The sequence below is a fragment of the Hemicordylus capensis genome, chromosome 1, assembly GCF_027244095.1.
Source record: "Hemicordylus capensis ecotype Gifberg chromosome 1, rHemCap1.1.pri, whole genome shotgun sequence".
In the NCBI taxonomy this organism is placed as follows: domain Eukaryota; kingdom Metazoa; phylum Chordata; class Lepidosauria; order Squamata; family Cordylidae; genus Hemicordylus; species Hemicordylus capensis.
Window position 1 is genome coordinate 149358860 of NC_069657.1, and position 27374 is coordinate 149386233.

Genomic DNA, 27374 nt, shown 5'->3' on the forward strand with positions numbered 1-27374 from the left:
TGGGCTTGAAGGGACCAGAAAGCTCTTTGTTGATTTTGCTGCACCAGACTTTCAAGGCTACCCCTGTGGGATTTGTTCTGAGTGCAGGCTTTTTGGTGAAGATGATTGAGGATGCAACACAAATGGCCTCTCTGAGGTGCTCCTTAGTTCTTCCCTCATACTAAGCCTATAGAAATTCCCCTACATATGGAATACTTTGGGGTAGGCTGCTTCAATCTTGATGGGCTCCACTCCAGAAATGGCTAGTTTCAGGGTCTATTCAGCACTTTGGGGTGTGAATACCTATATATGCACAAAGCCCTGGAGGGAAATGGGGCAGGAACTTTCCATGCCTTGGGATGGAGAGATCGTGGGGATCTTGGAAGCAGGGCATGGGATTGAAAAGCCAGCATTCCACGGCACTGATGGAAGCTTCCTTCCCACAGCTATTAGCAGCTTCAAAGGCTCCATTTTTGTCAGGACTTTGGTATGAGCAGAAAGGGCTAAATATCCCCCAACCACATGCCAGGGTCCCACTCCTGCTCCCCGATGCTACTATTTAGCTGTGAAAAAACAATCTGAACATGTTTTAGGTAGCAAACGGTGGTTTGGCCACGTATTCTATGTGCGGATATGTGGCTGGTATGCCATTCCAGAGCACACCAGCTCCACAGCACAACTCCACAATCTTTTGTATGGGTAGGGGTTTTTTTTAATGTTTACCTGGAGAGAACAGAAACTCCCAGTCACCCAGTGGGTCAAGAGATTTATTGGGCTGCTCACCTGTTTGGGAAACGTACATCCAGTGAAGAGACAAATGCTTTGTAACTCCCTCCCTCAAGGTCCCATTAACACTGTGCTTCTGAAACAATTCTTAAATAATTTTATTGTTAGAAAAAATGGCCCCAGCCTGCCACTCCCTCCCCCCGCCACACACACACACACCTTTGGTTTCACTTCGAGAAAGTCTTTAATCACCAGAGAAATGTTTCTGAGCAACCTGCAGAATGCAGGTAAATAAATAACACAGTGGGAGAGGAGAGGAGAGGAGAGGAGAGGAGAGGAGAGGATACTTCCTGAATGCCACCATCCATGGTGAAAAAAATGTGATGGTGGGGGCCTCATAAATTATGCTGCTAGTAAGGGGGGCACACATTCCTCTTTGTCAGTGCTAGGTTATCTTGAAGGCTGAACTCAGGAAAACTGCTGGGATCAGATGGGAGGTGGTGGAGGGCACAGAAGGGACAATTCCTGATTCTGACTGGTGCATAGAGCCCTGAGAGCCAGGCATTATATCCTCAATGAAACTGGAGAATCCAGAGCCCAGCCAAGAGCTGCTTCACATACAACTGTTTCCAACACAGATATTACTTGCACATACAGACTTGCAAATAAATCCTCAAAGGTTGGTTACTAGCCCACAAAAAGTTGTAGTAGCCAGACTGTCCAAAAATACTGTTAGTAATTTCTGGCATACTATCTAAAAGATTTTACTGGCTGGTCACCTGGAAGCAATTCATATTCACCACAGATGATCAGGAAAGCAGCTGTTTACAAGCCTGGTGTACACTGTCATACAGGTACATGAGTCTATTTTCTGCATATGCAAACAGCACAAAACCAGTTTCTCAATGCATCTGTGCATGAACAGCACATCACACATGACAGTGCACATGAGCCATGTTTTTCCTTTTAGGAAATGAATTGGCTGTAGACTTGTAAAAGAATATTCTCAGATATATTTAAGAGAATGGGTAGAATAATTCACTGAAATATTCTCTCCTATGCTAAATAATGCAGGAGGATATTCGTTTACAAGTCCTTATCTTGACAAACATATTGTCCCAATATCATGTTTGCCAAGGTAATGTGAATGCAGAGATACGGATGTGTAGGTGTTTGTGTGCGTGCGCACGTGCGTGCGTGTGTAGGGATGAATTGGTTTGTTTGTAAGGCAGTGCTTAATCCCCCCCCCCCGCCAACCAGTGATTCTCTCCCATAAATGCTCTTCCAAGTCATCCGCTGACCCCCCTCCCCTGACCCAGTCAAGCTAACTTCCATTCCTGGGCTGGGAGAAAAATATAGACCCACAACAGCCAGGAGATGCATTTTTTTTGGTGGGGAGGTGGGGGAGACTGGTAGACAACACAAGGGTTTCCCATGCTTCCTGCCCACTGATTCTCACCTCTGCAAATGCTCCCACCCTTGCATTAGTGTTGTCTCACCATGTCTGGTGCCACCCTGAGCAACCATGTTATTTTATGAGAGCATCCAGGACAGTCACAACAGGACATGCCCAAATGTGTCCCTTCCCTTCCTCCCATAGGTACAGGCCTGAGAGCCATTGTCCTGGGCTACTGGAATGGAGACTGGCAACTGGGACAGAGTGATAATGGAAGATGAGAACCCAACAGAACACCTGCCCCTCCGGTACCTTCAAGAAGCAAAGAGAGTCTTAGAAAAGCTAACAGAATTGATCTCTCCTCACCTTCACCTCTCCTCTCCTCCACCTGCCCCACCACAAATAGGGAATTCCCAGGTTCTGCCCTCCAGTTTTATGCCTCCAGGTAATTTTTGAAGCTCACTTAACATAGTCCCTTGTTAAATTCTCTTAACCATCCTTTGGTAAACAAGATCAGGTTTTACTTAAAACAGGGTGAAAGGGTAGATCTATTTCCCCAGCACTCCTCCTCTCCATTCATTCAGTGCTTGCTTATGTATAGAGTGATTCATTCTGTTTATCTTGGTGAATATGGGGGCAGAAGCAGGGGTTGATGATGATTCCAGGCCAAATTCAACTAATCCAGAGAGGACTGGATGACTTCATGAGCACCCTTACTTTCTGCTGCCTGCTCTCTCCTCATAATCAGTGCCCCCTTCCCGCCAATCCTGGGCAAATGCCTCCAGCATCATCTCTCCCTCACTGCCCACAAGCCCAGCTAACTAGCAGCTGGAAATAATGACATACACACCCCGCCATTCCGACAATGCAGGAGTCCAGCAGGCCTCCCTTACGGCTACTTTACATATCACAATCCTATTGGCCACGATGAAGTGGTGCCAGGAGGGGCACAGCCCCTGAAAGGAGGAGCTTTCATGGGTTTATAGCCAGCGAAAGCTAGGCCTCAGGTGTGAAAGACTCCAAGCCCCTCCCAGGTGCCTCCTTACAGCTGCCCAGCTGTGCCACACAGATCCTACTTCCCCAGTCTGCTTGGTGGGCGGCAAGGTTTCTTGCCCCTCCTTCATTAATCCCAGGCTTCAGGACCTCCACTTGCTCCCTACATCCGCTTGGTTAACCCCTGCTTTGCACCAGAGGCTCTTGAACCAAAATAGCAGCATATGGCCCTGGTGTTGGGCGTCCCCTTCTATAGCCAAAAAAAGGCCCCTCAAAGACAGAGGAGGAGCCTTACCTGCCTTCACCCTTGTGCTTGGGGAAGGTTCTCAGGAGCCAATGGCTTGGTCCTGTGGCCCCACCTTACCCCACCACCAGGATTCTGGCTACCATCCAGCCCCTCCTCAGAACCACGGGAGGTGGCCTGGTTTCTCCCTCTTTAGGGGGGCATCTGATCCTATCGGCTCAGCTCTCCAGCTGTGCTGTGGCCAGAGGGTGGAAGCTGTCTGAAGCCAGAAGCATTCGGCCCAGGCGATAGAGCAGTGCAGAGTACCAATGGATGCCTTCCGGCGGGGTCCGGTGGGTGCCTGCCAGGCTGTGATAGAGTCGAAGGGGCCAGAAGGCCAGCTGTGCCAGGTGCTGCTCCTGCACCACAGCAAAACAAGAGGCCACCACGTCATCCACCACCAGAGTCCCGTGGCTGGTGAGGGGGGCGTAGGCCCCAACACCCATCCTCACAGAGACAGCGGCGACCTTGGCTGGCCGCAGCGCACCCCTCTCTGTCACCATCACGTACTGGCCTGGGCGCACACGGCTGGCAAAAATGGCCCTCATGGGTGCTGTGGCATTCTCCCCCACAAAAAGGAGGTGTGCTGCAGTGAGGGCGAGGCGGCGGGGTGGGTCGCGTGTCTCAACGACGTGGAAAGCAGTGCGCGCCGATGGTGCCTTGTCCAGAAATGTCAGGAACTCACTGTACGTGGGGCGGCCTTGCTCATCCATGGCTTGAACCCGCTGCCCAGGCCTCAGTGCCCACACTGGAATCTTGGTCCCACTCTCTAGGGATGCCAGAGCCCCGGCTGGGAAACAGCCTCCTGTCTTTGCTGCTGCTGAATGTTCTAGACAAAGAGAGAGAGAACAGAGAGACCGGCCCAGTTATTAGGAGGAGGGAAACTCCAGCGAGACACAGCTTGGCAGCAGGATACAGCTGCTGCATATGGGGAAGGGGGAGGTATAGTCTCTTCCTACTGGGATTTCCCAGCATCTGCTTCTCAGGAGTAAGGGAGGACCACTCAGTCAACTGTGATGCCACTTGGCACAAGCTCACAACCTTCATGAAGCAGGAGCAGCCAGCACAGCAGGGTCCCACATTCACAGTGAGGGTGGCCAACCCTCCAGGACAGGCTTGGAATCTCCAGGAATCAGCACCCATCTCCCGGTGTCAAATGAAAGCAGTCTTGGAGATTTTAATTCCTTAACATTTTAAATAATTAGTGGGGGGGGGGAGTCTCCAGGAATAGCTTCAGGCAAAGCTGACAACCCTAATACCTGTGAAAGAAACTTCTATTAAGTCTATACTTGGTTAACTGTAACAAATGCTAAGGCCCTTCACTCAACCTTAGATGCTGAGGCTGCGGAGGGCTGTGGGGGAAGGCAGGAGCTTACCTGCCTGCCCCTCACACAATCCTTGCCGCTCCCTATCCTCCCCCCCCCCATGCTGCGCGCAGTGTGCAAGCGCTCCCGGAGTGGTGAGGAGGTTGAGGGGAACCCAGTGGTGTCCTCCAGGATCCCACAATGCACCACACAAGGAGCACAGTGCATTGGGGGATTCCCCATTGCTGGGCTACTTTCCCACCCAGCTCTATGGAAGCTGGGGCTACTGCCAGCCCCATCTCCCACACCATCAGGTGGTGAGGTAGGAGGGCACCTCCTACCTCACTTTTAGCCCGGGTACAAAACCCGGGCTACCCAGTGGATTCCAGACTAGTGTTGCCCTACCTAGGTAGGGCTGGTCATGAGAACAACCTCCATGTTGGGAACTGGCATTCAGCGAGATTGATGGGGAGAGATCTCTACTCCTTCCTTCTGCTCCCCTGAATTACAGTTTTCTGGAGAGAAGAACTAGTCTGGAGTGTAGAAATGCCCTGTCTTAAAGATGGGCCACACAACACAAGACTGCACAACAGACACCATGTTGTAAGATTTGACGGAGATGGGTTTAGGAAAGGGCTGAATGCTTTGACTGGAGTAAAGTGACAGAAGTCTTCTCTCTTTGGACAGAACAAGTGCTAGGGATAGGGCTGTAGCTCGGTGGTAGAGCACAGGCAATTGCATGCACAAGGGACCAGGTTCAGTCTCTGGCACCTAAGAATATTGGTCACAAGGCTGGGAAAGACTCCTCTGTCTGAGACTCTGGGAAGCTGCTGTCAGTTAGGGTATATAGCACTGGGCTAAATGTATTTAAAATATTTATACCCCATTCCTCCAGGGCACTACTGCTCAGGGCAGCTCAAAAAATTAGTAAAAAGGGGGGGGGATACAAAACAATATAAAATTAATAAAAATCAAGATACCTGGTTAAACCCATACTTAACATTTACAAATTAAAAAGTTAAAAGCTAAAAACCTACTAGATAGGAGCAGTGGATGTAACATTTAAAAGCCTCTCTAAAAAAGATAGGTCTTTAATTTTTAGCCTTAAAATTTTTTTTTTTTTTTTTAAACCTGATGGAAGGAGCATGATGAAGTTATTCTGGGAGGGTGTTCCAAAGCTGAAGGGCCACAACTGAAAAGGCCTCTTCTCTAGTACTCGCCAACCAGGTCTCCTTCAGTGGTGGGACCATGAGCAGGGCCTGAGGTGCTGAACAGAGGGCCCTGGCAGGTTCATATGGCTGAATGGACCAATGGTCTGACTCAGTATAAAATCAAGTTCAGTTATATGCTCAGTTAGTTAAACCGTGTATTTAGCCTTTGTTCTTCTGAAGTGGCAATCGAGGTGGGAAATAAACTAAGTGGAGAGAAACAATTCCTCACTCAGCCCATTAGCTTTAATTGAAAAGCAGAGGGGAAATCTATCCCCTTTGTCCTCCTCTAATGGTTTACATATGGAGTGGGGTTCAGCAGAATAGCTCTGCTCAGTGCTGCAGAGTGAGAAGAAGCAAGGTCAGTGGTAGGCAGGAGCTCGCAATGGCTACTGCACCTGAGGAAGAAAATGCTGGTTCTTACCTCAGCCATTGACTCTCTAGGCCAGGCTGGAGCTGATGATGGGAGCAGTCACCCACCCACCACTTCCCACAGTTGGGAAGCCCAGCTCGAGGGGAATCCGAGGGAAGCTACTGCTTCACAACCCCACTCATGGCACTATCAGGTGAGAATGCTGACCTCCCTTGGGGCATGGTGGTGCTGAGATTACATATGTGAAGCGCTTTGCACCCGAAGCAAGCAGTATGGGAGTGATGACTCTAAAATGCCACAGCACTTCTTGCTACTGCAAACGCACACAGCCATGCTTCTGCAACAGGAGGGAAAGTAATGGCAATACACAGCAGACTGCAAACCATGATGCAGCATATGTGGTTTGTCCAGCAACAGTGTCATTCCATCCTTCGCTTCTGACCCCATCAGATCCCAAGATAAATGCTGCCCAAGGCTCTCACCCAGATTGTTTGTGTGAGTCTCCAACTGCACTCCTCTTTCTCCTTATGCTCCTCTGACTTCTGGCACCCAGTTCCCTCAAACAAGCCTCTGGTTCTTTCTTCCACTTCCCAGAGTGCCTTGAGCAAAAATTCTCAAGTGCACAGTCAGTCATAGCCTTGCGGAGGAGAGACTGCTATGGACAGCAAAGGCTTCAGAGGAAGAGTAGGGTGTGCCTTTCTCCCCACTACTGGCCACTTACCAGCAGCAAAGATGGGCTCCCCTTCCCCAGGGAGCAGCCAGCACTCTCATGCTCACCTCTGGGTCTGGCATGCTATTGAGCTGTGAGATCACTTGGAAGGGAATGCAACATCAGTGGCTATGCTTGGTCCATGTCAGTTCAACTAAGCCACATGGGCAGAGATGGCAACATTGGGAGAGCAATGAAAGTTGGTGTAGTGCAGCAGCGATGAGACTGAGCTGCAAAGTCCCTGGTTCAAATTTCAGGGCAGACACAGATGCAGACAGGTCCCCACATCTGCAATATGGGAATAATCACATTGGCCTACTTTACATGCCATTCTAAGGGTTACTGGCCAACATGATGCACAGCCCTCCCATGATGGAAGCAGGGCTGTGGAGGGCTGCAGCTCTGCAAACAGCCTTCCGCTCCCTGTCTCTCCCCTCCCTCCAACTTTCCAATGGTATAAATTTGTTCCTGAGGACTGTGCATCATGTCAGCCACTGAAATAATATCTGTGAAACCCTTTGATCATTTAAAGAAATGCTGCATAGTATAAACACAAAAGTATCATTACTCCCCCAGTTGGAGGGAGAGGAGGGAGGACCCACAGGGCAAAGTATAGCAGACATCATTCCATAATTCTGCTTGTGCGCGTCTTCAGTGTTTGAGCTTGGAACATGGATGATCCAGATTATCAGGTAACCAATAATAGTATCTTGACTGTACCACCAATATGATAGGTTTAAGCAATGAAGATCCACAGAGGCCTGGTTATGGATTCCCCTCCCAATAGATGCCTGCTAAATTTAACAGTTTTCACATGGGACATTAGAAGAATGTGTTGTGCTGTGCAGAAATGCTGTTCATACACAACAACTCATGGAAGAGAAATTAAATGTACATTTTAGCCAGTGCTCATTTTACTTTCTCTTAGTAGATCAATTAAAGTCCAAATCAGTTTATGTCTCATAAGTGAAAACACTGAGTGAAAGACATTTTTGCTATAGGATCTTCAACTATTATACCCTAATATCATGATCCAGGAGAGGGCAAGCTCACATTTTAAAACATAAAAACAAAACTCAAATGTAATCCATTAAAAATAAAAAGCTAAAGTAATCAAGTGAAAGAAGAAATGGGAAGAAGGCACACATATTTTGTACAAAAATAAAGAGCATTTAATAAAATATTTGTGACAGGCCAGCTGCCCAGGATACACTGTTTCCATCCACATAAAAGTCATCCTTTAAACCATAGGGGCCAGCGTCTCCCTCCCCACCCCCAACTAACATAGGCCAAGGCATTCTTATTGCCCTGAGGCAACAGTGCCCACCATGCTGGAAGAACACTCCTCCCATTGTAACTTGCCCCCAGATGTGAATCCCCAGGGACTTTTACACACAGCAGGCTTTACCGCGGGTTTACTGGGAGGCTTTACTGCAAACACAGTTGTCCAAAAGAACTGACACAAATAGTGGGGTTTTTTACCCTGGATATAAGGCAGGATACAGTCTAACGCGCTGTGAAAAACCCTAATTGTGTGTGTACTGCTCCCGGATAACTCACAGGGACTTGGGGATAAATCTGGCCAATATGCAAACGCACCCCCTCCATTCCGGAAGAGATTAAAGGGCTTTAAAAGCCTCGTGTGAAAAACTTCCAGGATAACCTCCCTGCTCTTGGGTCTCTGCTTTTCTCCCCCACCTCCATCAAAGCCTTCAGCCATTCAGTATCCAGTGCTTTCCCTGCAAGATTATGCTCCCTCCCACACTTGCTCCCAAGCCTCTTTTCCAGCCTTGGGATTTTCTCCCCATGTTGCCTCTTCCTTTCTGGAATGTGGGCATCCAGATGCAGACACAGCATCCCAGCAACATGTGCAGCATCAATGAAAGATATGAAAAACACTTTCCCACTCCTACTAATGAGCTCATTAAAATGCACAATCTGGAAAAGTCACCTGGCAGTCCAGGATGCCCATCTGGAGGGCACATGCCACAGTGCTCGGTACAGTCCTTAATATGCCTGCCACATATGGACCTGGCCTGCAGTTTTGCAGATATCAAGGTTTTGGGTGCCCAAAGTCCAAGGGGCAGAAGCCGTCTGACAGTGTCTCTTGGCTGGCACAACTCCGTCCAGGAGAGTACAAGGTGGTACAGTCCACAGTGTCAGAGGGGAGGGGACTGTGCTCCTCTCTGGATGGGCCAGTCTCTTTCTCCAGCGCCGTTCACTCCTGGTGTGTTGTAGTCAGAGAGACGGAGATGCGGCTGCTGGGCGAGGCACTGTAAGGTCAAGGCTGGGCAAAAGCACCTCCTTCCCATCAGCCAGTGACCCTGTGGGTCTGGATAGGGCCAGGATACCAGCGGGTCATGCTAATGGTCAAAGGATAGGAACAAGAGGCTACAATCAGAGCATGGTACTCTGGCCAACAGGGGGAGCCCAAGAGCACCTAATCCCAACAAAGAACTTGGGCTCCTGCTCTAGGCCTATGCCAGGACCAAACTCAGTGCTGCCCTCTGCTGGATAGAATCCATATTCCTGGATAACTCACAGGAAAAAAATATTAGCCTGTGGTGATTAGCGGTGTGCACGGAACCGGGTTTGGTAATCTGGTCCAAATTCGAACTGAATTCGGACAAACTGCCGGTCCGCGAGCCAATCCAGTCAAACCGGCCAGCGGTCCAGTCTGTTCAGTTGAACCGGGTCGAACCAATTTGACCCAGTTTGAGGGCTATGCTTGTAAAGGGGAATCCTCACTGGATTCCCCTTTACAAGCAAAGGGGTGGGGGAATCCTTTAAAAGTATTCTAAGGGTGGCCGGGGGCAGTGGCGAGAGGGCACCTCACCAGCTTCGGCTGTAACAGTGGCGACATGGCAGCAGCGGCTCCTTTAAACCCTGCAAGCGCTCTCCCCCAACAGCACGGGCTGGCAGTAGCCCTGTTCTGACCTCTGCATATGCACAGAGGCCATTTGTGTGACCACACAAATTTGTGCAGTGGCTGCGCATGCACAGAGGTCACGCAAATGGCCTCCACACATACACGGAGGCCAGAATTGGGACACTGCTAGCCTGCACTGCTGAGGGGAGCACCAGCAAGGTTTAGAGGAGCTATTGCCGCTGGAGCAGGTAAGGTGTCCTCTTGCTGTGCCCACCCTCAGCCGCCCACAGAAAACCTTTAAAGGATTCCCCCACCCCTTTGCTTGTAAAAGGGAATCCTCACCAGGTTCACCTTTACAAGCATATCCCTCGAACCAGGTCAAACCGGTCCGTATCAAGCCGGGCCCGGTCCGGTTCAAACCCAGACTGGCTGCCTTTTTTTTTTTTAGGCCGTTCCAGTTCAAATCAAACCTGGTTTGATTTGAACCAGTTCTGCACACCCTTAGTGGAGATGGGTAGAGAAAGAGAGACCAGAAGCATTTATGGGGCCATATCCCCTGTAGCTTTAGCAACGTGAACTTAGAGGAGCTGTTCCTGGTTCTGCCAAGTTGTACCAAACCCTGTGGGGGAGCCAGAACACCTAAGTTCTCTTATGTTAAAGTTCAGGCAACATTCTTGGTCTGGAATAAACAGAGAGGTCGTGGCCCTCCCCAATGCCCGGAGTGATTATTTCCTTAAGATAAGGTTGCACCAGCAGCCTCACTCACATCAGCCATGAAGGAGAGTCCCTGCAAGTCTCACATAGCAGGAGTGAAGCATGACACTGGTACAGTTGACCCACCTTGACATAAATGAGCAAAACTATAAGGAGCAACAGCTTTCGGCCCTCACCTTCCATTACTTTAGGCCTTTCCTTTCTTCACCTGTACCCCTCTCCTTCCCCCCCTTCCCACACCCCAGCTCCTGCTGATGTCCCTCAGAACCCTCTCAAAATTGGTCCTTACCAGATTTAACAGAGCAGTGGATGTGGGCCTTGGACTCATAGTAGACCCAGTCAAAGCCAGCCTCCACAGCCAAGCGGGCCAGCATGCCATACTTGTTGCGGTCCCGGTCAGAGGTGGTGATGTCCACGGCGCGGCCCTCGTAGTGCAGTGACTCCTCAGAGTGGTGCCCGTCTTCATCCCAGCCCTCTGTCACACGGAGTTTCAGCCCTGGCCACTGGTTCATGACTGAGATTGCCAGCGAGTTGAGGCGGTCCTTACAGCGCTGGAGGGAAGCAAGGTGACAGAACAGGAAGAGATCAGCACCATATGCCGACACATAAAGTACCATAAAAGCACTGACCCCAGGCTCAGGCCCACCGTCCTAGGCACTGCACAGTCACTGCCTTCAAAGCACTTGCCGTAAGAGCAACAGCCAAACCTGGTTGACACCACCAGCAGAATGAGCCCACAGAATCCTAAGGGGGTTAGAATGGACTATACCACTTCACATTGTAGGTAGGAGCGCCATTTCTGAATGCTCATCCATGTAAAAAAAATACTTGCTGCAAGTAGAAAACCAGCACATCAGGGAGACAAGATTCTAGCTCAGCCTGCTCCCTCTGTTAATTTTCTGCTTTCAGGATTATTAAATTTTTTTTAAAGATAATGGAATATTGAAAAACACGATTGCTTACCTGCAGCCTGAAATGGTACAGCCCATCTATCATTTCAGGATTCTCCACCGGAGAATTCTGCTGCATGTGTGGACCAGATCTACTCACAGACAGATAGATTGCAGACTAGCACTGAACCTAAACTGGTCTTCACAAAACCTGAGGCCGAAAGACCTCAAGTTCCCAAACAAGCTCCATTTCTATGCTGCCAGCTTCATCCCACCCAGTGGTAGATGTAATTAGCAACTATAATCATTCCAGCTTTCAGCATCCCAGTTCAAGTAGCAGCTGCAAGTCCAGTTACCAGACTCTCTCAAAATGGTGGCCTCAAGCTACTATGACATTGTATGACCATCTTCTCTGCTGCTTCTCTCCTCCTATTCACCATCACCAATGGGAATAGGTGGGGGAGATTAAGTCCCACTTCCTCCATCACAGTGTCAATCAAGATTAGGGTCCCACACTCCTATTTATATTTTTTATTAAATACGCAGACCCATATCACACACAATCACTGTATCATCTAGTTTGATCTCTATGGAGCAAATCAGTGGCTGAATTCCCACTTCTGGGAGGGAGGTGGGAGCTGTCTCAGGAAAGTTACACCATCAGTAGCAAAGAATACCGAAGCTCTGGCTTGCAAGAATACTCACACAATCCAATGTTTTCAGATAGCAGAAAACCAGTAAGTGCTAATGTGGGTTCCTCAGATTATTTCCTAGAAAATTCTACCACTAAAGGGTTAATCTAGACCCAACATCATCTACAGCAGGGCTGCTCAACTTTGGCCTTCCTGCAGATGTTGGCCTACAACTCCCATAATCCCTGGCTATTGGCTACAGTGGCTGGGGATTATGGTAGTCCAAAAACAGCTGGGGGGAGGGGCTAAATTGAGCATGCCTGATCTACAGCCAAATATCCCACTCAGTCCACTGCTTTTTGCCTTTTAAATTGTAGGCTTATGCTGGCCTGGCCTGGCCTGGTTTAGGGAGAAAACGGGGGTAAAGCCAGCCACTGTGAGTTGTTGCCCCCTTCCCTTTATGCTTCAAGCACATGAACACCTAATTCATACCCTCTGTCACTTCCAGGGCCAGTCTAGACAGTAGGCTGAATAAGGCAACCGATCTGGGGCTCTTTAAGGATCACATGGACAATCCTCTTACTTTCTGTGCCAAAATATCTTGGCTCTGTCTTTATTCATGCAAAGGTAATGCTGGTTTGCTTTTAACTTTTTAAAAACTTTAATAGACGAGGGTTTATCAGCAAGCTTTTGACCAAGTCAGAAGTTTCTGCAAATGTGCAGGATCTGCACTTTGCATACATACCTCAGGCATTTCTATATGACCCTGGGATATCTGCACCAATATTGGGAGCTGCCTATTAAGATTCCTACAATCAGGCCTGCCCTGGACACATGGTTGCAAATAGGAACATAGGAAGCCACCTTCTACCAAGTCAGACCCTTGGTCCCTCTAGCTTAGTATTGTCTACACAGACTGGCAGCGGCTTCTCCAAGTTTGCAGCCAGGAGTCTCTCTCAGCCCTATCTTGGAGATGCCAGGGAAGGCACTTGGAACTCTTTGCATGCAGCATGCAGATGTTCTTCTCAAAGCGGCCCCATCCCACTCTGGGATTTATTAGCCATTTTATTTTATTTTATTTTATTTTATTTTATTTATATCTATGTAAACTGCTTTGAGAACTTTGGTTTAAAAGTGGTCTATAAATATTTGTCATATTCCTATTCAGATCTCCTGAGGGGAATATCTTGCAGTGTTCACACTGTCTCTCATTCAAATGCAAACCAGGGTGGACCCTGCTTAGTAAAAGGGACAATTCATGCTTGCTACCACAAGACCAGCTTTCCTCCACCCACACACTCCCCAAAATCCTGAGAAGCAATTTTAACATTGTGCTTCCTAAAGACTGGCAGTCACAGGCAGGCAGGCAGGCAGGCAGACAAGAGAAGACAGACAGAGACGAGGAAATGGGAATGATTTCAGTAATTGAGAATGATTTCCAAACTTCAGTCAGTCTGCAAGGTGCTCTCCCTGCTGACCTGGGGATGTGGCTAACAGTCCAAGGATGAGAGGCCTGACCTCCACCACCCCCTCCACCCTCGGCCCCTTAAGTCACATTTAGCTCAGCCTTGAGAAAAGAGTGAAGAGCAGCATAGAAGAAGGGTGAGGTAAAACCTCCCCATATCCAGAGGAAAGGTCATATGGCCAGAGATGGCCTTTGCCCTGGCAGGGTGGAGCAGGCACAGCACAAAGGCCTGTCCCAGTTTCTACAGCTACACACACCAGTGTTTGTTCTGGGCCTCAGAGATAAGGTGAATTGGAAGGCAACAAACAACTCATAAGAGAGAGGTTTCTGTCCCCTAGAAATGCCCAGCTTTAGGAGGGAAGCACTGTCTGGAGCTACACAGTTAGGTTCCCGTCTCCAGCTCTGGCTCACTGTTTCCTGTCAGACACCCTATAAGCACAGATAACAAACAACTCCGCCACCTTAACTTTGCCCACTGAATAGGCCAGGAAGCCGAGACCCATGGCTAGATTGAGCTGCATCAGCTTTGATGGCTCTTCTACAAATGAGAGGTCGGGAATCCCAGTGATTAGCTCCTGTGATGTTAGAGTCCCAGCCTGGAATGGTAAAAACTCCCTCCCTGAGAAAGTGAATCCCACCACACACCCCAATCCTCATGCAATATGGCTGCTACTCTTCTCCACAAATTATCTCAAAGACAACCCAACAGGACACTGCTTTCATGTGAGCCTTGTAACCGCTAAAAAGCACTGGTTTTGTCTGCTGCCTCTTTACGAGGCAAGCCCAGAAAGCTTCAGAATGAGGCGAGTGATGTCAGTGAACTGGAGGAAATCATTTTATTTCTGCAGCAGAGGCCTGTGTGCGAGGTTGAGCCTGTATGATATCCTCAGGGACCTGAAAGGGTCTAGGCCCAAATGGACCAGTAACTGAAGACAGTCCTCAGATACTGTTGTTAAGTTATCCAATCTTTATACCCTGGGCCTTACCAGTGAGTGAGAAACAATAAATAGCTATTAGAAGTCTAGTGTGTGCTGCTGCTCTTGCATATCGAATACTTTCCCACATCTCTTCAACCAAATTTTCATTCATTCCCTACAGGCAAAGGGAATACGGACTGTACTCCCCTCATCCCCAGAATACAAACACACACACACACACACACCTACCTACCTCCAGGTACTAAACATTTTCCAGAGTGATGAGCTCACAACTCTTCTTCTGCCATGGGGGATCATATGGTCAAAGAGTGGAGTAAAATATGGTATATCAACAAATATTCTTTATAGGTAGGCAGATCTACTGGTTGGCATTCTGAGCAGATAGGGGCCTCAGCTCAGTTCCTAGCTCTGCACCAGAGTCCTTCTGTGAGCTTACACCAGTTTACTAGCTCTTGTCCTCCTCTCAGAGGGTGAAAATATGATGAAAGCCCAGAGAGTACTGTAAGAAGACAGGACCAAGCCCAAGCCAGAGGCTTGACTTGATGAACTCATCCCTGAAAGACCTCTCATGCTTCCTTTCAGAGACACTCTTACCCCTGGACTTCTGGGCGGAAGTCCTGGGCCTCCACCTGGAAGCTCCCAAATGCTCTTTAGTCCGTCCCGGGTGCTGTGGTCGCCATGCCGTTTTGCTGGCCCAGACTGTGCCGGGCAGCTGAGTGTGACTTCTGCTTTAGAGGGGGGAGTGGGAAAAGAAATATGTGGGATGGAAATATGTTAAGTTGTGTGCAGTGGCGTTGGGAGGCCAGCAGCGGCCCCGATTCAGCCCGCCGCCAGCGCTCCCCCCCAGCCATGCCCCCTGCATCCTGACACCAGGCACAGGGTATGTGGCTGGGTTGCGAAGCACAGCCCCTGAGCACGGACCCGTCCACACAATGGTGGCTCTGCCCCTAGTTGTGTGTTGAAATGTTTCGGCTAATGCATATTTGCACAAATGTACGTGTTTTATATGCTTACATTCTTGTGAGTTCAGTTGCTGTTTGTGCTCTCAAGAACTCACATGGTAAAAATACTGTGTGTTGTGGTGTGTGGGGGTAGGGGGATGATGCTTAACTTGCACCGGGGGGCGGGGAGGCTCCAAAGGCCTTTAGGTCCAGGCTCCAAAATTACCTAGATGCACCTCTGCTTCCTTTGATTGAAGCTTGTGGTGGGAGGGTGGGGGTGGGGTGGAGTAGTACAAACTGTTACACTACACATCTGCAGCTCCTACTTTAGTTTGGCACCTAGTTTTTGATCTGGGGAGAATGGAGAGAAAGCTCTGGGGTGGGGTGGGGTGTCTAAACTCTGGACAAACTGATCCACATCCCAGCTAGTTCCTGCTGGAGTCAGCAGGTGTCAGTGCAGAGCTGCAACGTGAAAGTCAATGGACCTAAGGCTGAGGACTTAACCTCTGACCAGCAAAGTTTGGCAGAATATGGTATGTATATTCCAGAGAGATTGTGAATGGAACCCCCTGGGCACCTCTGCTTGATACAGGAACAGGCACTGTCAGAGAAAATGCTCATACTTGGCACAGGCTTTGCTAGAATTGTTAGGCTATAGTGCCATTTGATTTTCTCAGGAGAAATGGCATGAGATGCGGGGGTGGGAGGGAACGGGAGGGTCAGACAGGCCATGCAGCTCTGGAAGCCTGGAGGCCCAAAAACTGCTCCCCCCAAGCCTAGCAGTGGATGGCTTGCAGGTGGAGAGAAGGAGGGTGGGATATTCTTTAAAGTGTGACAGACCCCTGAGGAAATGCATATTACACAATCCTCCTGTTCTTCATCATCTGGGATAACCATAACTGGAGACCAAAGCCAAGCCTATGACGCCCATGACTCTGAGTGAATGGGGGTGTGCCCCAGTGACTCCTGCTCTGCCCGCATCTATTCTGCTAGAGGATTTTCCAGAGTTCCCTCTCATGCTATTGGAGCAGGAGTGTCCAACAACGTTGGGAACAAGTTGCCCAGGCAACATGAGGGAAACTATATATTGGGGGTGACAGGGGCTGAGGGCTTCCACTCCTCTGTAACTGAGAACAAAAATAAGGCCTTGGAAAAGCTACGGCCTCTCACGCTAATGTACCCCAGCCATTTGGTATGAGAGTAATGACAGCAATTGCTCTAAAACCAAATTGCTGAGGTAGGCTAGGGTGAGAGACAGTAGCTTGTCCATGGCCTACTCAGGGCCTTGTTTCTGTTCTCAGTTATAGAGGAGCGAAATGGCTCTTGGCCTCTGTGACTCAAATGACAAAGCACTTTGTATATTTTTATTATTAAGCATATTTGTAGACTGCTTTTCAACAACAACAACAAAAGTTCTCAAACCAGTTTACATGGAACAAGGAATAAGAAGTGGGTTCTCTGTCCCCAAAGGGCTCACAGTCTAAAAAGAAATACAAGGGAGACACCAGCAACAGTCTCTGGAGGGAACTTTGTGTTGTGGTTGAATAGGGAGTGTTGCTCCCCCTGCTGAATATAAGAGGACCACCGCTTTAAAAGGTCCTTCTTTGCCCAGTTAGCAGCAGGTGTATGCGGAATAATGTTGTAGAAATAAACCACAACAAACCAAAAGCCTCCTCCCTCTCCTTTCTGCAAAGCTCTGGGTTCACTGATGGCACCAGACAAAGAGACTAGCCCACACTGAAGATGGGAGCGCTGGATCAGAAGAACTTTCTGTGAATCTCTCCTAGCCTCACCTTCCCTGCAGGTCTTTTGCCACCTAAATTCCCCATCCTTTCCACCTCCATTAATCATATGGCAATCCCAGGTCTCCCCCTCCCCCTTTATCTTGCCCAGCTAACACAGACTGTACATCTACATTCTCCACTCACTCTGTATTAAAGTATAAACTCTACAGTGAGCCTTCGAGAAGAACTGGTTTTCTGGGAGCTAAAGTGGTGTAGGAGCTAGCAGTAGTGGCCCAAGACATGTTGGTGCCTGAAGTGGGTCACAAAATGCTGTCCCCTGCCACACATGCACACTCATCCCCATGCCCTTACTAGGCTGCTTGGGACAGAACAGGGCATTGCCGCTGTTCTTGCCATCCTGCCTCTGCTCTTTGCTGCTGCTGGGTTGGTGGCAAGTGAAAGTGCTGCTGAATTTGGGAGGAGGAGAAATTTCCACCCACAGAATTGGGCTAGGGTGGTGTCCGTCCCCCAGGCCTGGACTGGCCAGAATGGAGCCACTGCCAGCTCTTTGGTGCTACCAGCTGCAGCAGAGGTGACTGAGTGGAGGTGGCTCAATCTGATGCTCCCTCAGATCCACTGCCTGAGCCAGTGCTTCATCCTGTGGCATGGGAGGAGAGCTGATCTTTATTTATTTATTTATTTATGTATTTATTGAAAACATTTCTAGACCGCCCAAAACGTGCATCTCTCGTGGTGGCAAGCATGAATTGTCTCTTTGCTAAGCAGGATCTGCCCTGGTTTGCATTTGAATTGGGAGACTACATGTGTGAGCACTGTAAGATATTCCCCCTTAGGGGATGGGGCCACTCTGGGAAGAGCACCTGCAGGCTTGCATGCAGAAGGTTCCAAGTTGCCTCCCTGACCAGTTGTTGTTGCCAGGATAAAATGAGGGGAGAAGACCATGCATACCACCCTGAGCTCCCTAAAAGAAGAGAGGGGTTATTATTATTATTTTTAAATGGCAAATGAGTAATAAGGCTAAGGAAACAGAGAATTATTTGGCAGGCAAGAGTGTGGACTGCATGACATCTCTTTTATCTAGAACCATGCATATTGTCTAAATAAATGTGAAATACAATCTGCAATAATATGAAGTGGGATGATATTCTCTGCTGCTCAAACTCTTGGCAGAGCCATCATGCAAAGCTCCCCCAGCGGGCCTTAAATAAGCAGGGAGGAGACACCCACATTGCACACCTCTGTATTGCCCAGAAGAGCATCATCCACTGTAAACAATTTGTTTATTTATTTGGTGCATTTCTATATTACCAAAAACTTGCAGCTCATGGCAATTTACAGAAAAATTAAAACAAAACCGCAATTATAATCAAGCAAATAAAACAATTTAAAATAGTTTAAAACAGTAATAGCAACAGTAAAACCACCTGCAAGCTGGTTCCACCCACCAGTGCTAGCTAAGATGCCGACATTCTTGTGCTCCAAAGGTGACATGGCACTTTATTCTGGACAGTGGGTGGGCATCAGAGAGACCTAAAAGGTGGGCAGCCAGGCCTCTCTAGGGGGGGGGGGTGGCAGTTCTGAGCTGCCTAGAAAGTCTCCTGTCCTGGCAGTGCAGTGGCCACTGTTTGGAGTAAGGTCTAGTCAGGATGTGCTGGTCAGCTGAACTGGAATCTGTTTCCCACCCAGAAAGGGGAATGCAAACAGACAAGCAGCAGCCCCATGACACACGCCATGGCCTGTTCAAAACCAGAAAGACCCTGGGAGTTAGGCTGGGGGCTGCTGGTCTGGATTTGGCTTACTGAGGCCTAGCAAGGGGATGGTAGGCCTTGGTTCAGGGAGCAAGGAGAAGGGAGTCACTCGGGGTGGGGTGGGGGAGGCAAGGCAACTGGGCCTGGTCCTTATCTCCACCTCTGAGCTGAGGCACCACAAGCAAACAGAGACTGAAATTCTTGAGAAAGATGGAGCGATAAGGACAGGTGGGCGGGATCCCGTTGCCCTGGGATATGTAGACCCTTGGACTTGATGAAACTCACTCAAGAGCAGATAGAAACCAGGGGTGAGGTGGGGTGGGGGCAAAGAAAGGAGAACAGGAACAAAGACCCCACCCCTGCTGGTCAGGTACCCTCACTTTGAACCCTACTGTGCCTCAGAACCCCTCCCCCCCAACTCTGCAATCCTATGAGAGGAAATTGAGGACTACTGACTTTCTATGGGGAGAGGTTGGGAACTATCGTACCTTTGTTTCAGTCCAGATACTGCATTGCCTTCCTTGTAGGGGCGGGGGGGGGGGGGTAGAGACATCCCATTGCCAGCTTCTTCACACACCCCTACACACACACACACACCCTGCTTCCAATCTAAATAACTGCGGGGGGGGGGGGGCGGCGGAGAGAAGTAGTAGTACAGGACATTATTCTAATGGCATAATGCTAACACTTCTTCATCCCAGGCACTGGGATCCCATTGCACAGTCCCACAGTGACTACTGCAATAAACCAGGCACACCAGGGCATCATACAGATACAAAGAGATGGCCATGATCATATGCTGCTTCAGCTGTTAAGCAGGATAAACATTTAATAGATTGATTGTTTAATTCATATACGAGCTATGCCTCTGGCAGAGTCTGGAATAGAGAGTCCTACTGAGAACCACCCATCATAACAGATCCCAGGCGCTCGTGGGAGCCAGGATGCTTGCTGGTATCAGCCATGAGACTTGCTGGGTGACTCTGGGCCAGTCACTTCTCTCTCAGCCTAACCTACTTCACAGGGTTGTTGTGAGGAGAAACTTAAGCATGTAGTTAATGCTCTGGGCTCCTTGGAAGAAGAGCGGGATATAAAAATATAGATAGATAGATAGATAGATAGATAGATAGATAGATAGATAGATACTGGGACATGGCATGGTTTCCTATTGGGAGGAGGGATCAGGCCAATGTCCACGTCCAACTGTCCATTCAGGGCATCGAGTCTAAGCTGCTCAAATCCTGCCATGTGCAGAGCTCCCCGGCCTCTGTGATTTTGCTCACCCTCTCTCTAGTCAGCCAGAGATCCCCAGTGGCCGCAGGGCATGTGAGTCTCCTAACTCAGCAGGCTTCCAGTTCCATCCCTGAGACTCCAGGGGACTCACCTGGACCATAACCCTGGCAAGCAGGCAGGCAGGGCAGGGTGCAGAGAGCTCCTTATCTGCATTCCTGGAGCCCACAGGCATTTCCCCAGTGATACCAAAGAACGTACATAACTTTCAGTCCGGCAGCACCCATCCCCCAGCTGTCACCATCCCAGTTTCCTGCTCCAACGGGCAAGACCTGTGGAATTTACAAGAGGGAATCGTCCCCTGTGTAAGCATCTCAGTCATGCTTGTGTCAACATCTTCACAATGCTCAGCACTTAGCTTTGCTCAAATACCCTCCCAGCCACACCGGCCTGCAGAGAGAAGGGGGAAACTGAGGCATGGGGAAGGCCACTGCCATTTTGCATGCTGCTGTGCAAACCTGAACTCACCAGTCCTCCCAGCACCACTACTCAAAGAGGCCAGAGGGGCAATCCCTCCGTCCTTTGTTTCAGATGATCACATGCTCTGCAGGAACACCTATACCACATTTGTCCTATATACCAAGTGGCTGTTCTAAGAAATTAAATGGGTCTTGGTCTTTTCCCTCTGATCTCCACAAGGGTCTGTCAGGCATGTGTTGAGAACATTGCTGTAGTTATTGTGAGGTTTAAACAACTACAACAAAACCCTAACAAATGCTCTTAAATGCTCCTTTTTTGCAAGTGTAGTCTCAAACCTATCCAAGAGCACTCCTCTGGATCTTTCTCTGAAGCTCACTGGCTGCTAGAAGATTCCACTTTTCAAGGAGCAGAGGAAATCTCAGCCCAGAGGTCTGCTGCATCTTCCCCGCCCACATGCACCTTATATCCAGGAATGTTTAGATCCTATACACATACATAAATGAGCATGCACTTGCTATATATGCACATCTATTAGAATCAGTCACCGCCCACTTCTTTACCTGGGAAAGAGAAAGAATATACAAGGCCTAGCCCTAAGGAGCTGGCCAATCACAGGCTTCAATCCCTGCCCCCATCAGGCACTGTGAATCTTCAATTCACTTTTGCATTGCCTAATGTGAATGCAAAATCCCCACGCCCTAGGACAAAAGCTTAGTTCTAAAAGGATTCTCTCTCACTTATCTCCCACATTAACAACATGCACAGAAATGTCCTTCAGAGCAACTTTGATGTCGTGTGTGAACTTTAATGTCATGTGTGAAAAAGCTCTGAGTTGAGGACAGAAGGCAGATGTTTCTGTTTTAAGTCCTTCTCACTCATCCCATCCCCAACCACATCTGGGTTTAGGTGGGATCTCCAGCAATCAGAACCAAGTTAGGTCAGATCTCCAGCCATCAGGATGATCTTCACCCAGTTTTGGTCCCAAGGGGTAACAGGTGCTGCTTCTAACATTCCTCACTATTACAAGCCTCCAGGAACGAAATTTACAGCAAAGGGTCAAAGAGTCACAGCAGATTACAGTCCCAGAATTGACTCAGTTTTAGATGCTGCTACAAAGTCATGCATTGGCCATTGATATAAACATGACCATGTGACATTTATATTTGCGACATTTCCTCCCCTGGATTTAAGAGTACAGCTAAAGAGCTTCATGCTCACAGAACAATACTCTGTGGGATACACCTTGCTCGCCTGTATGGTTTCTATTAGCCTTATTCTTGCTTTCTGTGATCAGCTGTACCCACCTGCTTACTCCCTTGATAGGATGCAAAGCTGTAGCAGTGGGGAGAGAGAATGATTCAGCAGATTAAGTCAGACTCAGCTGATATACCTTGCTGTTTGTTTGAGGTGCTGTAATTTACCTATAAAACCAGGGTCCTGCATAGGTAAGAGAATATCTCTTTTGATAGCTGATGTGGGTGTGGAATTAGCTCTGTTCTTATCAGTGTGGGTTTAGGTTTGGGGGAGAGTAGACAGGAAGGCCTTCGCAATGCTGGCCCCCTTCACCCTCTGGAAACTGCTGCTTGTGGAGAGGTTTCTGTCCGCTTGCAGTTGCAGCTTGTTATGGGCTAGCTGGAAACTATGAGAGTCACAGTTGTGAAAATGTGTAAAACCTCCCCATTCAGAAGGACTCTTGTTCTAGAGAACAGAATGGTCTTTTACTTCTTCTTGAATAGAATACTACTTTTAATCTGTGTTTTAATTATGCATTTAAGGATTGTTCTTAAACTTGGCATAAATTGCCGAATGGTGTGTGTGTGTGTGTGTGTGTGTGTGTGTGTGTGTGTGTGTGTGTAAGAGAAATTAGATGGGGTGTCTATATTAAAAAGTAAATCCTAATACAAATTCCAAATTCAGTACTGAAGCTGATCGGTAGCTGCAGTCCCCGAGAACAGACCTGGGGAATAAAGGACCTGCATGGTTTTGAAGCAAAGATGGGCATCTAATAGTTTCTTTAGAAAAATTAGTGTTATGATTTGATGCTTGGAAGGTGGCTTTGTGAGCCCCTAGGGTGCAGATGGTACATCTGCTGTGAGATAACTGAATTACATCTTGTGTTTTTATTACTGCAATGTTGTGTTCTTGTCGGGGTGGTTTTGTTTTTCTATTTGTATTGAATTGTCATCGTATTGATTCACGCTTCTGTGGATGGGCTGGCGTCACTTTGGGTGTATTCTTTTGCAGAAAAGGGGCATAAATAATTAATAGGGAAGATCACCTCCTTCTACTCCAGCTTATGAGCCAGAAATAACTGCTGTATCCCTAATCACAGTCACCAACCAAAGCCGGTTCTGTCTGCACACATTCACTCCAAAATGAACTTTTACCATTCTTCTTAATCATCCCTACCATGAGTACAAGAAGATTATTGTTACTCAGTCGTGGTTGCTGATTGTGGGGCGAGCCCTACTTCAGGGACAAAACAGGCACTTTATGGGCAGAAGGTCCCAGCTTCAACCTCTGACCACTCCAGGTGGGGCTGAGGCAGACTATCTGAAACCCTGGAGAGCTGCTGCCAGTCAGAGTAGACAGTACTGAGCTAGATGGACCAGTGGTCTGACTCAGCAGAAGGCAGTTGTATATTATTATGGTTGCTATCTATCTTAACCATAGTTACAAGTGGAAGAATGACATGCTACCTCAGCAAATGCAGACTTTCCAAGCATGTGTTCATGTATGGGGGGAGAGATGGGCAATTTTGCCAGGCAGGATCAGTAGGAAGAAGGGAAGGTACTTAACCCTCCCTCCAGCTTCCCAACTCTTCCCTGCAACTCTTCCCCCTAGGTTGATCTTTCCTTTAGCTGGGCTGAGTCCAGCTGGAGGACAAACTGGAGCAAAAAGCAATTGGAAACAAGAGATAGGGGTACCCTGGTATGGGATTACTAGAGAACTCTTGGGGGCAGAGAAAGGAGCATCATTTCTGAACAGGGACCCGTTAAGGCTGCAACTCAGGAAGAAGGCCTCACTGAATTCAGTGCAATTTACTTCCAAGTAAACATGCTTAGGATTGGATTCTGGCAGTTTAAACTGATCCCCCCCCCCCCGTCACCCCTACTCCTCATTGGCCTAGGCAGGAATGTTTCCTTCCCCTGGTCAGATTGGCTGGGGACTCCAAGAGTGGGGTTTGGGCTTCTGCTGTTGTGGTGTGTGGTGTGCTTTGCTCCCTTGAGCTTGCTGGGCGTGTTTTACAGCAATATGCTTATTCCTCGTCCTGCTGGCATTTCTGGCATAGCACACCCTGCTCCCTCCTGGTCTGTGGCTATGATGCGCTATCATGATGCTTGATTATCAGGTGCATTTTTCTTTCCACACAGGTTAATTGGGGGTGGGGTGGGGAATATCACCAGAGCCCCATAAGAATTCTACACACAGATCAGGCCAGTGGTCCCTCTAGCCTGGCCTTTTGTCTTTGGCAGTATGATGCCTCAGGGAAATCCACAATTCGAGCATGAGGGCAAGATCCACTGTCAGTTTTTAATCTTCAGCAATTTATCATTGGACACACGCAGCCTCTGAAAATGAAATGTAGGGCTTTGGGCTATTGTGGCTAGTAGTCCCCAATGCACACTTTTCAAGAGTGGGCAGGTGGCCCATGCTTCAGCAGCAAATCACTGGCTGATTTATGGTGGATCATCTTACAGCTCCTGTTTGGGGCATCCTTGCAAGGAAAGCTGGACTTTAGTCTAATCCAACAAGGGTTTGTTTGCTTGGGTTTTTTAAATGTTCTTAAGCAAGAGTGAATCCTCGGGATCACTTAACATAGTTGTGTCTTGCTCTTGGATCCTGAGGATGCACTCTTCCTCTGTAAATCAAATATGTGAACCACGCGGATTCTCTTTTTAAAAAGTAGTCAGAACCTGATGTGAACCTTTAAAAAAAAAAAGAGCTATTTCTGCTCAGGACATAGTAGTTATTTATTTATTTATTTATTTCATTTTTATTTCTGGACTACATGACTATTAGAGTTCCCCTTCCCTTTCTTGTGACTTTATGACAATGCTATTATAGCCCAGAGCAGGGGGTCACCCTCAGGATCTGGCTCTCCTCCCAGGACAAATATCCAGGGTTTAGAATGCCCAGCTTGAAATCTAGTCTCTGGACTTCACAAATGTTCTGTTTTTTAATTTCATTTTTTATCCCACCTTTCTTCCATGTTGGGATTCAGGGTGGCATCTGTGGTGTTCCCAAGCGGTCACCCATCCATGCACTGACCAGACAGTGATCTGCTTAGCTTCAGCAAGGTGCTGCATTATGTGCCCTCAGGCCATGCCCTGGAAGCACCCATGATCCAAAATGCCTTGCTCACCAGTGCCAGCGCTGCTTGCTGCTTTGCTATCTGTTATGATACGTTTCTGCATTACGGCTGCAATTCTCAGTCCACTTACTCTGAGGTAATCAAATGAACTGCTGGAGGGAGAAAGTTATTAAAGGGGCAGAGAGGCAACCTAGTTTGAGAGGGAAGGTCCTGCCTCACATGAATGAGATGCTAGGGAAATCATCTCTGCAGTGATGGGGAGGGCAAATAACTGGCCAGGGGGCACATGTATGCCCTCCCTTGCTCGATCACAAATCTGCAGCCCCTGGTGATGGGCATCAAAAATACTGCCCACTGGCACCAGAAGGATGCTTTGCCATTACAACCACTTGCTCACACCTTCCACTCAAAATATCTGTTAAGTGCTCAGGCAAACTCACTGGATAGAGCCGGAGCAGTCCTCTTGTCAAATCCTCTCCACTGGTTAGCCCAGCATTATCTTTTAGCCTCTGCTACCTCACCCAGGTGTTGCCAGGCTAAAATGAGATAAGGATCTCTTGCAAACCGCCGATATCACCCCTACCCTGCTCTTGAGAGATAGCAAGGGGGAACAACAATTAGTTATCTCTTAGCACACTTTAAAACGATCTTTCTTGCCCACACAATCGATGCGATTAAAGGGCAGAGTTTTTCCAGTCGTTTAAAGTGTGTTTATGTTGGGGGTGGGGTGGGGAGCGACCTCATTCCACGGCAGTGATTGTGAGAACCGAAACACGAGAGAGGTTCATAATTTAGAACAAAAACCAGGTTATTTTGTCTGCCTGTAAGAGTGGCGAGGCGATTTTCCGAACATTTCAATTACTACCCATCCTGCCAACCCTTCGCAATCTGGGAATCACACCACGTTCAGCAACCAGTGCGCATCTGCAGAATCGGGACCGACGCGCAAGTGGAACTAGCCTTCCGGACGCACCCGCTGCCTGGAGCGAGTTGACGGTGCTGAGCAGCGAAAAGGATTTGCCTCGAAACCCGGGCTTCCGTTCTGCAACCAGGAGACCCAGGTCGCCAGGACCAAGAGAGGGTGTCGGAACCCCAAAAAGCCACAAGTCCCAGGCACCTTCCTTTTCCAGGGGTCCCGGTAACCTCTCCAAGACTCCACCACGGGTGCGCTGAGGTTGCGCTTTGCTTCCCTGGCAAGATTGCTTCGTGGACTGCGGAGGAAGAACCGACTCAGCCCGGTCTGCGGAAAGGCTGGACGCAGGCAGGTGCCCGGAGCTGGGCTGGAGCAAACAGGTGCCCAGGAGAAGGGAAGCCGAGGATGGAAGGCTCCCTTCCTTTCTTCCAAAGCGCGCGGGGTACTTAGCACCGAGCGGATCACGCGCGGGCACAGGGCCCCGGGTTTGGTTTGCGCGCCGCAGAGGGCACGTGGGCTAGGATAGGATTCCCGAGTGCCCGCCGCCGGGGAGACGCGAGCCAGCCTGGGCTGTGGCGTAGCAGGCTGGCGGCGGAAGCCAGCGGGCGAGGTGGCTGCCCGAAGCCGGGCGCAGCGCCTTGGCTGCTGGCGCAGGGGGCTTGGGCTGGGCTGGTGCCTACCTGGGTCATGAGGCGGTCGGCGCCGGTGTTCTCCTCGTCCTTGAAGATGATGTCCGGGTTGTAGTTGGGCGTGAGCTCCTTGAAGCGCTCCGAGTTGCGGGCGATCTTGCCCTCGTACCTGCCGCTGGCGCCCAGCGTCTTCTCGGGCACGTTGGGGCTGAACTGCTTGTAGGCGAGCGGGATGAGCTTCTTGGGCAGGCGGCGGCGGCTGCCCACCACCCGGCCCGGCCCGCAGCCGCGCACCGCCGGCGCCAGCAGGAGCAGCGCGCAGCCGCTCAGCAGGAGCAGCAGCCGCGCCGCCTTCATGGCTCCGACGACGACGACGATCAGGCGCTCAGCAGCAGCAGCAGCAGTGGCGGCGGCGGCGGTAGCAGCGGTGGCGGCGGCCGGGCAGCCCCGGGCAGGGAGCAGCGGCAGCGGCCATGCGACGAGGGGGGCAGGTGCGCTGGTCGGCCGCTCTGAGCCGGCCCGCTCCGGCCGCCGCCAATAAATAGCTAGGGCCCCGTTTGTTTTGGCTGCCGCGGTTAAATCGCCGCCGCGCTCTAGCGGTCAGCGCCGCCGCCACCGCCGCCCGGAGCTGCTGCCTTCGCTGCCTCTGCCTCGGCTCGCGGCGCACGAGTGAGCGGCAGAGAGGGGAAATTGAAGAGATCCGGGATGGCGGACCGCACCCAGCCCTGGCCGGCCCTCTCTCTCTCCTTCGCCCCCTCCCCGCGGAACCTGCCTGCCACTGCCAGGGCCCCGCCGAAGGGGGGAGGGAGGGGGCGCGGACAGCCCGAGCCACCCCCGCGGCTCGCTCACCTGCTGTCATCGGGGGAGGCGTGTGCGCCAAGGACGCCAACAGGG

General features: G+C 49.6%; 1 protein-coding gene across 1 annotated transcript; it reads right to left on the bottom strand.

Annotated features, from left to right (window-relative positions):
• Nucleotides 1-732: 732 nt before the first annotated feature.
• IHH (Indian hedgehog signaling molecule) lies at nt 733-27374 on the bottom strand. Its single transcript, XM_053286984.1, has 3 exons — nt 26532-27374; nt 10844-11105; nt 733-4206 (listed from the first exon to the last, which is right to left on the bottom strand). The coding sequence occupies exons 1-3, from the start codon at nt 26835-26837 to the stop codon at nt 3557-3559; spliced, it is 1218 nt and encodes a 405-aa protein (XP_053142959.1). The 5' UTR covers nt 26838-27374; the 3' UTR covers nt 733-3556.